At 36.4% G+C, this 13,640-nt stretch overlaps 1 protein-coding gene across 1 annotated transcript in view; it reads left to right on the forward strand.

Moving 5' to 3' along the window:
- ORC2 (origin recognition complex, subunit 2) overlaps positions 1-13,640 on the forward strand; it is a 52,594-nt gene that overhangs the window by 32,295 nt on the left and 6,659 nt on the right. Inside the window, exons 6-11 of the mRNA XM_012655150.1 lie at positions 45-238; positions 1,845-1,943; positions 4,767-4,876; positions 7,862-7,994; positions 8,595-8,691; positions 13,395-13,541. Coding sequence (XP_012510604.1) covers positions 45-238; positions 1,845-1,943; positions 4,767-4,876; positions 7,862-7,994; positions 8,595-8,691; positions 13,395-13,541 — 780 coding nt within the window. The remainder of the gene's footprint in view (positions 1-44; positions 239-1,844; positions 1,944-4,766; positions 4,877-7,861; positions 7,995-8,594; positions 8,692-13,394; positions 13,542-13,640) is intronic.

The following is a 13,640-nucleotide window of genomic DNA, read 5'->3' on the forward strand; positions in this document are numbered from 1 at the left end:
TCAAACTGTGAGATTTTTCCCAATTGCTTTTTTTGCTTCCACAGTTTCAAGGACTCATTCTGACAGTGAAAGTGAATATTCTGCTTCCAACTCAGAGGACGATGAAGGGGTTGCACAGGAATATGAAGAGGACACTAATGTAGTCGTACTCAGCCAAAAGGTTGAAGCTCAGAATAGAATAGTTTCAGCTCCTGTTTGCAAAGAAACGCCTTCTAAGAAAATGAAAAGAGATAAAACAGTAAGTGAAGAGACTTGAACCTTAGAGGAAAATTGTGTAAGACCTCAAAGGCAGACTACCCTAAGAGAAGAGATCCATGTGAGGAATCAAAATAATTTTTTTCCACACTTTTCTATATTTTCTCAGCCTTACACATAAATTTCCACATATATTTGTTTCTATTTCTGGGCTTTCTATTCTGGCTTGTCTACATATTCGTGAGTCAATACTACAGTATATGCTAAAAGTGACATCTCAATTCAGTTGTATAAAAAATGAACTTTTAAATTTTTTTTTTTTCTGAGACAGAGTCTCACTCCTCAGCCTGGGTAGAGTGCAGTGGCATCATCATAGCTCACTGCAACCTCAAACTTCTGGGCTCACGTGATCCTCCTACCTCAGCCTCCCGAGTAGCTGAGACTATAGGCGCATGCCACCACGCCCAGCTAATTTTTTCTATTTTTGGGAGAGACGGGGTCTCGCTCTTGCTCATGCTGGTCTCAGACTCCTGACATCAAGCATTCCTCCCGCCTTGGCCTCCCCGAGTGCTAGGATTACAAGACTGAGCCACGACACCCAGCATTAAATAAATATTGATTGGACAGTTGGAAACATGAGTTCTCAGTGTATCCCTTTTTATATAGTTTTGTTTTTATAACATTGTTGATGTATTCAAGTCAGTGTAAGTAATAAATGATGTGGCTTCAGATCCATGTTGAGTTGTTTGGAAGAAGACTGCAGACACCCTAGCTTGAGAAAGGCTAATTATCCTGGTCCTCTTGTATAGGTTCAGAGCAACCTAGGAACCTACTGCTTAAATAGCTTTCTGCCCCTTCCTTACCACCCTAGAGGTTAGTCCTGCCCAAAATCAGAAGAGCAAGTAGTGAACCATTTTACTGGAATAGTAGGCAAGTCTTTTGTTTTTACCTTGCAGTTGATTTCCTCATTTTCGTAGTACTTCAACTGTACTAATATTTAAGGATTTGCTAAGACTATTTGAGGATCCTGATATGTAAAACCATCTTTTTTTTTTTTTTTTTTTTTTACTCTAAATGGAAATTACATATTGTAACTTAGGAATCCTTTTCAGGAACAGACTACTTCATTTAGTTGTTCCTCCCTCCCTCACTCCCTCCCTCCTTTCTTTTTTCTTTCTTTCTTTCTTTTCTTTCTTCTTTTCTTCCTCCCTTCCCTCCCCTCCCCTCCCCTTCCCTTCTTTCTTTCCTTCCCTCCCTTCCTTCCTTCTTTTCTTTTCTTTCTCACTCTGTCACCCAGGCTGTAGTGCAGTGGCACAATCACTATAACCTCAAATTCCTGGGCTCAAGTGGTCCTCCTGCCTCAGCCTCCTGAGTAGCTGGGACTACAGGTGTGCACCACCACATCTGGCTAATTTTTCTGTTTTTTGTAGAGATGGGGTCTTACTCTTGCTCAGGCTGGTCTCAAACTCCTGGCCTTAAGCAATCTTCCCACCTCAGCCTCCCAAAGAGCTAGGATTACAGATGTTAGCTACTACACCTGGCCAAGAATCTCACATGTCCTGTTTTACACTAATATCACTGTCTAGTTTCTATATAAGACAAATATCTGAAATTGCTAAGAACTGACTTTTTACTCTGTTCACTTTTAGAGTGACTTAGTAGAAGAATATTTCGAAGCTCACAGCAGTTCAAAAGTTTTAACCTCTGATAGAACACTGCAGAAGCTAAAGAGAGCTAAACTGGATCAGGTATGTTGCAAGAAACATTACTTCTAACATTTTCTTACCGTGTCCTGAAAGGTACACTATATAAGCAACAAATCTGAAGAATACGTGTACACAAACAGAAGTATTGTCCTGATCAAATGAAAGACAAATTAATGTGATGTGATTATTACATATCTATTTTATTATATAAATGGTAAATAATTCTCTAGATTAGAATTCTTTTTGACATACTATATACATTTTTTTCCTCTTATTTATCATTTGTTCACAATCCATAATAAGCATCAGGGTCATAGTTCCTTGATACCCACGTACCATTCGTCTCTGTTATTTATTTAACCCACATATTCATTGAACCTCACACTGGTCATAAAAAATGATTGCAACCTGACTTTTTCTCAGTTACAAATTTTGCAAAAAGTAGAGGCTATCCTGCTTGATGATATTTTGGAAAACCTGCCTGGCATGATAGGGTAACAAGGTTACTATGTTCCAGTAGCTCATTTTACAAAAAATACCATACAGTTATACTTGTGGTTTTGACTGATAGCTCTCTAAGAAAGGAGATAGAACCATCTGAGTGAGAAAATCTTTCAGTCAGTAGTATATGGGGTTGATGATCTAACTCCAGAAGAGATTATTATTGGATTAAAGACCATCAAGATTTTATTATACTCTGTAAATCAGAATTTAGTGAATTTTCTACAGTGTACAGGGCTTTTGGTAAAGTTTTTGAGCTGTAGAAAAGAGAGAGGAGAATATGGGATAAGGTTCTGTGACGTGAAAAACATGGTACTGCATGTTTTTTTGTCACCTGCCTCACTGCTATTGAGACTAAGATCAGAAACTAGGTGAAAATAAGTGTCAAGAAGCCAAGTTATTCCTGGTAATAGATGGCACTAACATTTGCTTAGAGTTTATATTTTTATATAAGCAACATGGGAGAAGGACAAATGAATCTAGTGTCAAAATAGGACCTCACAGGACTTAGGGGCAAAAAGATCTATAGGGGGATGAAAGAAACACCTGTTAATGAGGGAAAGGAAAACCTTTCATTGATTGTAGATATAGCATAGCTAACCAGTACAATCTCAATAGCACGTAACCATAAGCATTTATTTCTCATATCTGAGGGTCAGCTGGGGGTTGGCTGCTCCAGGCTTTACCCCATGTCTCTCTTCCTCACTGGGCCAGCCGGCTAACTGAGACATGTTCTTCTCACGACAGTGGCAGAGGCATAAGAGAAAAAGTGGAACAACACATGACCTCTTAAAGCCTAGGCTCAAAACTGGCAGTGTCACTTCTGCCTCATTCTAGTAGCGACAGCAAATCGCATGGCTGGAGACAAAGTCAAAGGGCAGGGAATTATACTCCACCCATTTAGTGGGAGGAACTGCAAAGTCATGTAACAAAGAGTATGGATACAGAGAGAGGGTAAGTATTGGGGGCAATAGTGCAATTCTCTGTGAGTATTAAAGTTTGAAATGAAAGTGCATAGATGAGATAGCATTCCAGAGTTAACACTGAAGTCTGAATATGCTCAGATAATCCAGTATAACTGACTACTGGGATAAGAGATTTTTTTTAGCTACCTACTTAACAGTTTTACTTAGTGGTAGTCCTGTTTCTCTTTAAATATGTAGATAAATAAACACTGTACAGGCCAGAGTGCCTGGAATATTGACTGCAACTGTAATCTTCAGCATTAAAAGAACATTTTACTTGAAAGGTAGAATCATGAAAATATGGTAGTGCCAGGGTGAAGGTACATATACAGCTTTGTGTTGGAGTTTTCATTTCAAAAAATGAACTGTTTGGTGCACCAGCATGAATTTCCAAGTTTTGGTTTCAGAGCAATGCACTTTCCTGAGTTTATTATTGTTTTTAAAATTTAGCCGTACTTATTAAAAATAAAGGATTTGTTAGAGATAGATTTTGGAAGAGGAGCAGTGATAAGTTTATTTTACTAATGATAATGGTAAGTAAATTATAAAGAACCTTTAATGTTTTCTGAGCATTAATATTGAACTGTTACCTTAAACTTTTATATTTTTTTCAAATCCATAGGTGGAGGGTTTTTTTGTTGGTGTTTGTGTGTGTGTGTGTGTGTGTGTGTGTGTGTGTGGTTTTTTGTTTTTTGTTTTTTGTTTTTGAGACGGAGTCTTGCTCTGTTGCCCCAGATAACAGTGCAGTGGTGTCATCATAGCTCACTGCAACCTCAAACTCCTAGGCTCAAGTGATCCTGCTGCCTCAGCCTCCCGAGTAGCTGGGACTGGACTATAGTTGCTCACCACCATACCCGGCTAATTTTTTCTATTTTTAGTAGAGACAGGGTCTTGCTTTTGCTCAGACTAGTCTTGGAACTCCTAACCTCAAATGATCCTCTTGCCTCAGCCTCCCAGAGTGCTAAGATTACAGGTGTGAGCCACCACACCCTGCCTGAAATCCACAGGTTTTTAAAAGTCTGTCTGGATTTATTGTTAAAGCTGGGAGGTAGATTTAATCATTTTATAGTAATGAAATTACTGTTATAGAAATTAAAGCCTTATATTTGAAATTTACAATCATTTAAATGGTTCTAGACAAAACTTAGCAAATTCTTTACTGTTATTACATATTTGTACTATAAAGAATGTTAAAATGTTTTAAGAAAACAAGTATTTAAATCATTTTTGAAGTATTTTGTATATTCAGTTGATACAATCATTGCTAAACCTAATTAAAGTAATATTTCCTCCAATAGCTTCTTCTAACCTCAACTTCAAAGGAAATAGTTTTAATTTGGATTGATTTGATGTGTGTGGTTTGAAAATAATTTTTCCCCTCCTCTTCCTTTTTTTTAAGCAAACGTTGCATAACTTATTGAGCAAGGTTTCTCCTTCCTTTTCTGCTGAACTTAAACACCTAAATCAACAATATGAAAAATTATTTCATAAATGGATGCTGCAGCTACAGTGAGTATTATTATAAACCCTTGTAAATTAAATATTTTTTAAATCAAAGTAATTTAACATATTTAACTTTCTTTTCACAATGAGCTTGATATACTTCTATATAAAAATAGAGAAATAGATGTTTTCCATATTTTATGACTCAAATATAGAAATGTCATTGTATGACTCTTCTCAGAAACTTTAGTTTTTAAGAAATTTGTGTTTTTAAGTTTATCAGACTTGACAGATATTGATAAAAATAAATAGCATTTCTTAGAATTGGATGTTATTACTCATAAAAATATTTGAAAATTTAATTTGTCAAGATTAATAAATATATCAATTATATTTTCAGTTTTCCACAGCATAGTTCCTTAAATGAAAGGTTATATATTTCTTTAATTTGACCTTACATGCATGTACCATAACCTTTCAGAATTTTATGAGTAGATTTGTTCTATAAACATCATTTTGCCATTTCAACATTATTTCTTTTTTTTTTTTTTTTTTTGAGACAGAGTCTCACTGTGTTGCCTGGGCTAGAGTGCCGTGGCGTCAGCCTAGCTCACAGCAACCTCCAACTCCTGGGCTCAAGCGATCCTCCTGCCTCAGCCTCCCAAGTAGCTGGGACTACAGGCATGTGTCACCATGCCCAGCTAATTTTTTCTATATATTCTTAGTTGTCTGATTAATTTCTTTCTATTTTTAGTAGAGACGGGGTCTCGCTCTTGCTCAGGCTGGTTTCAAACTCCTGAGCTCAAACAATCCGCCCGCCTTGGCCTCCCAGAGTGCTAGGATTACAGACGTGAGCCACCGCACCCGGCCTCAACATTATTTCTTAGAATATTTTTTCAATTTTATCATTTTTCTGATGCCTCAGGTAAAATTTTAAAGTTCCATTAAAATACCTAACAGAGTGATTAAAATCAAAACATAGTATTTTTTTAAACTATAATTGCTTTTTTTTGTAATTTAAAAAAAATTTTTTTAGAGACAGGTCTCACTATGTTGCCCAGGCTGGTCTTGAACTCCTTGCCTCACATGATCCTCCTGGCTCTGCCTCTCAAAGCACTGAGATTACCGGTGTGAGCCACTTTGCCCAGCCATTAAACTATAATTGCTTTTATATTTGTATTTAAAATATCTTAACATAAGGAAGTGCTTAAAATGTACTCACTAATGTAAATACACACACACACACACACACACACACACACATATTGTCACTGGGGTAAATAAGAAGGCAGGTAAGCAGTAAGAACATAGAGAAATTGTCACAATTGCCCTCAGTTGATCCTGGTTTTCTTTTGCCAATAATATGTCCAAGGGTTATGCTAAGAAGAGAATGATTATCTTCCATGCAAGGACCTCAGCTTCTCTCAATAACTCTTTATGGGTCTGTGCATTGTAAATTTATAAAGGAGCTCTTTGCTCTAATCCCATCCCCCAGCTGATCAGTTCTTCATCTTCCAGTGTGTCAACTGAGATAACTTTGATTTGCTCTGCTTCCCAGATTAGGCCTTATATATAGTCAGCTACTTCAGAATGCTAGCTCTCAGAATTCCCTTGCCTCTTTCTTTCTGATGCTTCAACGTTGCTAATTTCAACCTTTGTGGGTTATCTCTTTTCTGTTCTTCTATTTCTAGGCTATGCTGCATTGTCAGAGAGCATCACATAAATACTATTTCCTTCATAAACAGTCATGGAGTTGGACTTTAGCTTGACCCCGTAGTGCTTGGTGTTCTGGGTGGTCTCTTTCATTGTCTTGGCTTCAATTACTTTTTGTATATGAATGACTCCCATGACTGTTATCTCCAACCCAGACCTCACACCTCAGCAGCAGACTTGGATATCTGAATGAATATTGGAAGTTTCACTTGGATGTGTTGTAAATAATTCAGCATACATAAAATTTTTACTCATCTTAAGCCAATTATTTCCACCTGACTCTGCTAATGCAGAACAGAATATCAGTCACCCCATTCATATAGTTGCACTAGGGCAGAAAACTGAATCATTCTTAAATATTCCATTTCCCTCACCCTCCACATCTAATCCATCTCTAAATCCTATTGATTGACCTACTGTAAAGCTCTTGACACCTTACATTTTTCCCCATGGCAGCTAAGTTCTTCACCTTGGGCAATTTTTTTTTTTTGGACAGAGTCTCACTCTGTTGCCCGGGCTACAATGAGTGCCGTGGCGTCAGCCCAGCTCACAGCAACCTCAAATTCCTGGGCTCAAGCAATCCTTCTGCCTCAGCCTCCCGAGCAGCTGGGACCACAGGCATGTGCCACCATGCCCGCCTAATTTTTTCTATATATTTTCAGTTGTCCGATTAATTTCTTTCTGTTTTTAGTAGAGACGGGGTCTCGCTCTTGCTCAGGCTGGCTTCAAACTCCTGAGCTCAAACAATCCGCCCACTTCGGCCTCCCAGAGTGCTAGGATCACAGGCGTGAGCCACCGCGCCCGGCCACCTCGGGCAGTTTTGTTCCTCCTCCCTATCCATTATGATCTTTCTGAAAAGATCCTGTTACTTTCCTACTTAAAACTTTTCTGTGAACACTTTATTAGTTACTTTTACATGCTCATTGCCCTTGGAATAAAGTCTAATTAACATCTTAGTATGACTTAATAAGATCTTTGTTACCTGGCCACTGCTTACTTTTCTAATTCAATCCGTCAATTTAAACTTTGCTTCAGCCTGTAGAACTGTTTAGTGCTCTTTATTGGGAATGGTCTCCCTTGCCTCCAGCCATCTTGTCACTTGAATGGTAATAGGAACTGGGGAGAAAGCTGCTGAAGAAGTGGAAACTATAAACTTGATACACAAATAATGAAATTGTGCCTTTACCTTGTATAATTTGGGAATCGATAATTCAGTTATTTAATGATCCCAGTTCTTCCTGTATTCTTTATAAGGTTATTTTAAGGAAATTGGTTGATAATAAAATTGTCAATAAGAGACATAAACTTTAATTTCATGAATACTGTCTTTCCTAACAGCCTTGGGTTCAACATTGTGCTTTATGGTTTGGGTTCTAAGAGAGATTTACTAGAAAGGTTTCGAACCACCATGCTGCAAGATTCCATTCATGTTGTCATCAATGGCTTCTTTCCTGGAATCAGTGTAAAATCCGTAAGTTTCAAAAATGTTAAAGGGAACAGCATTATATTTCCTGCCAATCTATACTCCCACACTAATGAGGATGCTATTCCATATCCTAGAGCATTAAATGTAAAGGATTTTTGTTTTAGCCTTCACACTAGTAGGATTAAATAGTGCTTAGGATCATGTGTTTTGACTCAGAAGGATCTACCTTTGAAACCCCATCTTTGAATTTCCTACTTTGTAACTGACAGGTATTAAAATGTAGGAAAATGTTAGCTTTGTCTACTACAGCAAATATTAACTATCAACGGTACTTCTCTGAAGGACAGGATTTGGGGATCTTCAATTTTATTGTACTTCTATGTCATTTTGGTATTCTAAAAATAATAAAAAATATAAGTAATAGTTTGAGTTCCACAGTACATTTATCATAGATCATTTTTGTTTTAAATGCTCGTATCTCTTCATCATTTAAAAATTAACGCTTTGGGGTACTGGATATTAACCAACATAGTATTCCTTTTATAAGTATGCTTAGTGTAAAGGATTGATTTGCTAGTTGTGTTTGTCCTGTATAACAGAATAAATTGTAATTAATGTGATACCTCTTGCACTTTTATGATATAGGTCCTGAATTCTATAACAGAAGAAGTCCTCAATTATATGGGTACTTTCCGAAGTATACTGGATCAACTAGATTGGATAATAAACAAATTTAAAGAAGGTAACTTGAAATAGACACTCTGTAGTTTTAGGGTGAAGTTACTTATTCATGTATTTGTATACACAAAAAGGATTATTTTAATAATGGCACTTGTCTCAGTGCTGATTTAGATTTTTCTAAAATAATTTGTTCTTTTCCTATGAACTTTTTTTTTAATCTCATGTAATTTATTAAATATTGTACAGAAAGTGAAAAACAATGGTTGTGTGGGTATCATCATAACATTGAAAATTCATAAGTTGAAGTAATGTCATTTAGGGACCATCTGTATTTTACAAACAGTAAATTACTGTTTATTAAAAGGATTTGTTCTGTAAAATTTGGGTTCAGTCAAAAGGCCCCACTCAGGATGCAGAAGGTCACATGCGGTCCCAAGGCCACAGGTTCCCCATCCCATCTGAATCCTATCTCCACAACTACTTACTCTACCGTTACTTTCTTCATGGCCCCGGGCAATTCACTTTCTCTCTCTAAGCTTCAGTTTTCTTTTTCTTTTTTTTAAATTAATTAAGATGCTATGTACAGAATTTTTGTTATAAGTGAGCCCATATGTTACCTTTGATCATTTTGCTTTTTAGAAACTTAAAAAATTTAGTTTCAATACGTGTTCTGTATTCTACAATGATCCAATTATGGCCATAAGATTTCTGTGGATTTCCAGGGGACTTTCTCTAGCTTCAATTTCCTGTCACACATTCTTTTCTTTCCCCTATAATACATCATATAAAAGTTCTTTCTTGGTCATGGCGGCATCCACCCAAATATAGATCCCTGTCATTGCCTGGATTTCTTCACTCTCTTAAGCTCCTAAAAAGGCATACACTTATTCACGCATGTTTTGTTTTGTTTTGTTTTTAATTTCAGAATATTCTGGGGAAGCTTCAGTTTTCTTAACTGCAAAATTGAGCTAATAATAGTAGTAACCTCATAGATTTGTTCTGAGGATTAATGAGACAATGTACATAAGCCAAGTCTCATTTCATTTCCAAGTGACAGAATCCCAAATCGAACTGACTTTAAGCATAAAAAAGAATTTATTGCCTCATATAACTGTAAAGAACAGGAGAAATAGCTTTAGGCACAGCTGAATCCAGGGGTTCTAATGATGTCATCAGAAGCAACTCCCTAGACTCTATTTTATTTTTCTCTGGGTCCATTCTCAAACAGGCCACGCCAAATATTTTTTCACCAAAACTACAATCCTAGTCTAAATCACCATCTTCTCTACTTCAGTAATGCAACAGCCTCCTAACCTGTCTCCCGTCTGCCTCCATCCCCATCCCTCATCCCTAGTCTCATCACAGAGTGATGTTTTACAAATGTGAATCAGGTCATATGACTCCTCTGCTCAAAACCTTCCAAAAGCTTCTCAGAGTAAAATCTAAACCCTTCTCATGACTCGAGGGGCCCTTCAAGATCTGGCCTCTGCCTGTTCTACCTGACCTCATTCCTGCTTTCTAACCTCTTCTTTCACTTTACTGCACTAGGCTTCTTCCTCTTCTTCCTCATGCTGGGGGCGTTCCCTCTGCGAGGAACTCATCCCTCTGGCTTGTTCCATCACTTCATTCAACACTCAATTCCCCTTGATCTCATTTCTCCTCAGCTTCCATCCTCACAACTTCAAGTCCAGCAGGAAAAACAGAGCTTTCTTGCCCAACAGTTCGAACATAAGTCCAGGGCTCTTCTATGAACTTTTTCTGTGAACTTCATTTAACTAAAAGGAAAGAAAGAGTTACTCCTCCTGTCTTAAATTTGTATAGCCAAAAGCCTCTTACTTCAGAATAATTTTCAGGTTTTGTTTTGCCAGTGGGAAGTGCTTCCAGCTGAGTGGTACATCTTTGATATTTTTATATTGTTTAACATGTTTATAAAACATTCTTATTTCCTTATACTGAGTAAATATCACTACATTGGAATAATTTCATATACTAAGATGGAATGGGGAAAAGACTACTTTTTTGTTATTCTTTTGGTATGAATGTTTTGGTTATGTAAACATATCAGAAAATTGGAAATAATAATATTCAGTCTATAACAATTATCATTTAGTCATTGCTTAAGAATTAAAAGGAGTAACTGATCATGCTTAATTAGTTTGATAGATAGTTTTTGTTTAGAGTGATAATAATCCTAGCTCCCTTTCCATAGCACTTTCATTTACCTTGTCAGTATCCCGGTGCATTCTTAAGTTTTTCCTTACTGTTCTTTCCTAGCTGAAATGTTTTGTGTCCCAAATTACTTCCTTTCAGGCTTCTAAGCCCATTTTATCGATAGTCCTTTTTTATATGCATGGACAATATACATTCTTATTACCAACTCTACACATTTGAAACAAGTACAGTTGATTCTCATGATTCACAAATTCTATAATTCCAAATTCAGCTACTCACTAACATTTATTTGTAATCCCAAAATCAATCTTCTTAGGACTTTCACAGTCATGTGTGGACATGCAGAGTGGCAAAAAATTTTAATCGCCCACTGCACATATTCCCAGCTGAGGTCAAACAAGGCAATAATACTCTGCCTTCTTATTTCAGCTCTCAGACTGTAAAACAAGTGTCTTTGTTTGCATTACTTAATGCTACATTTTCCAAGCTTTTGTGTTTTTTGTTAGTGATTTGGCTATTAAAATGGCCCCAAGTATAGTACTAAAGTACTGTCCAGTGTTCCCAAGCACAAGAAGGCTATGGTGTGCCTTGTGGAAAAAACACCTGTGTTACATAAACTTCATTCAGGTATAAGTTACAGTGCTGTTGACTGTGAGTTCAGTGTTAAAGGATCAACAATGTGTATTAAAAATAAATGTGTCTTTAACAGAAACACACATAAAACAAAATTATATATTGATCAGTTAATAATAATGTTCTCACAGGAACCTAACCTTGTATTTCCTCTAGGAGCAGTGGTTCAGTATTCACTAATTCAGTGTTTGCAGCAACTTTATAGAACATAGTGAGAGTCAAATATATATATTTCACTGAACCCAAAAACTAATTGCATATATGAACATTCCTTGTTCATTGATTATATAGGCATATAGTGAATCACTAGCACGTTTTTCATATGATAAACAAATCTGCTTAGTTTGTTTTCAGTTCTTTCAACCTTATTATTTAATTAAAAATCAATTGCTGGCTGGGCGCGGTGGCTCACGCCTGTAATCCTAGCTCTCTGAGAGGCCGAGGCGGACAGATTGTTTGAACTCAGGAGTTCGAAACCAGCCTGAGCATGAGCGAGACCCTGTCTCTACTAAAAATAGAAAGAAATTAATTGGACAACTAAAAATATATAGAAAAAACTAGCCGGGCATGGTGGCACATGCCCGTAGTCCCAGCTACTCGGGAGGCTGAGGCAGGAGGATCGCTTGAGCCCAGGAGTTTGAGGTTGCTGTGAGCTAGGCTGACGCCACGGCACTCAAGCCAGGGCAACACAGTGAGACTCTGTTTCAAAAAAAAAATCAATTGCTGTAGTATTTTACCCCTATAATTTTGGCTTATTTTTCTGGACTCTCTTTAGTTTTTAATGTCCATTTTCATAATTAATATGTTCTACTTGTAGAATAACAAAAGCATTATTTTTTATCCCTTTACCACAGATCCTTGTAAGACAACCCAATATTGTTTGTATGTTCATTAAAATAGATGCCTAAGTCATTTAATGTGTGTGTATATACATGTATGGGTGTGTTTTTTTAACACTGTTGACTATAGTGAGTTCTAGAATTCAAGGAACCTGAGATTTTCAAAATGTTTCATCTCAGAATCTTTGTTGCTATGGTGTCTCTCTTGTCCATCTACCTCCAGCCTCTGAAAGGCTTATCTTCCAACATACATGCCAGGTGTCCCATTTCTTACCCAGTCTCCTGAGAGACTTATCAATACCCTTGCCTTTTAAACATGCATAGAAAATTTTCTTGATTCTACTGCCACTTTACAGTTTTGTTTCCCTATTTTCATATGATTTCAAAGTTTTTGAAGACATATCACCTTCTATTTTTTTTTTTTTACCTATTTCCTTTTAATTTCTTTATTTGATGCTACCAGAACTATATGCTTGATAATCACTTGTAATTTCTTTCTTACTAAGCCTGTTGACCTTGGCTTATTCTTTATCTTGATCTCTGTTGTATTTGATGGTGTCAACAGCTCCATCCTCTAAATTCTTCCTTCACTGACTTATAATAATAATTTTTTCTTTTTGTTTTTTTTTTCCTCCACCAACTATGAATGGCTATGCTATAATAATTTCTCTGAACTTTCTGATGCCTTGAACGATATCCTAAACCCCTTTCCCCTTCTTTAGTCTTCTTTGGCTTTGGAATAATCAGGGTTTTCTATGTAATCTTTAAATGCTTAATGAGAACTCTTTTTCTTCTTTTTATGGTATCACCTTCACTCCCACCTTATAATGCAACATGCACAGATTCACCTCCAATCTATTATATGCATCTTGCCTTTTATTTTCTATGCCTTATTAAAGGCTACTTTCTTTAGGGCCAGATTTAAGTGCTAACCATGTCTTACCTATTTTATTATGAGTGAATGACATATCTTTTTAAATAAATTGCATACCCCTAAGCAATCATTATTTTATCATATACTACTTTGGTATATTTCTTAATACTTAGGCATTATGTGTGGTAAGGAAAATAATCACTGAAATATCATTGAAAATAATAATTGGATTCTTTTTCCTTTTAGATCCTTCTTTAGAACTCTTCCTTCTTATCCACAATTTGGATAGCCAAATGTTGAGAGGAGACAAGAGCCAGCAAATCATTGGACAGTTGTCATCTTTGCATAACATATACCTCATAGCATCTGTTGATCACCTCAATGCTCCTCTCAGTAAGTTAAATATTACTGTTTTTCTTTATTGAGTTATCAGTCTTACAAAATTAATTTTCTTAATGTTGTAAGTCATAAAATTTTTATTTTTTTTTAGTA

Source organism: Propithecus coquereli, unplaced genomic scaffold, assembly GCF_000956105.1.
Source record: "Propithecus coquereli isolate 6110/MARCELLA unplaced genomic scaffold, Pcoq_1.0 Scaffold113, whole genome shotgun sequence".
NCBI classification, from domain to species: Eukaryota; Metazoa; Chordata; class Mammalia; order Primates; family Indriidae; genus Propithecus; species Propithecus coquereli.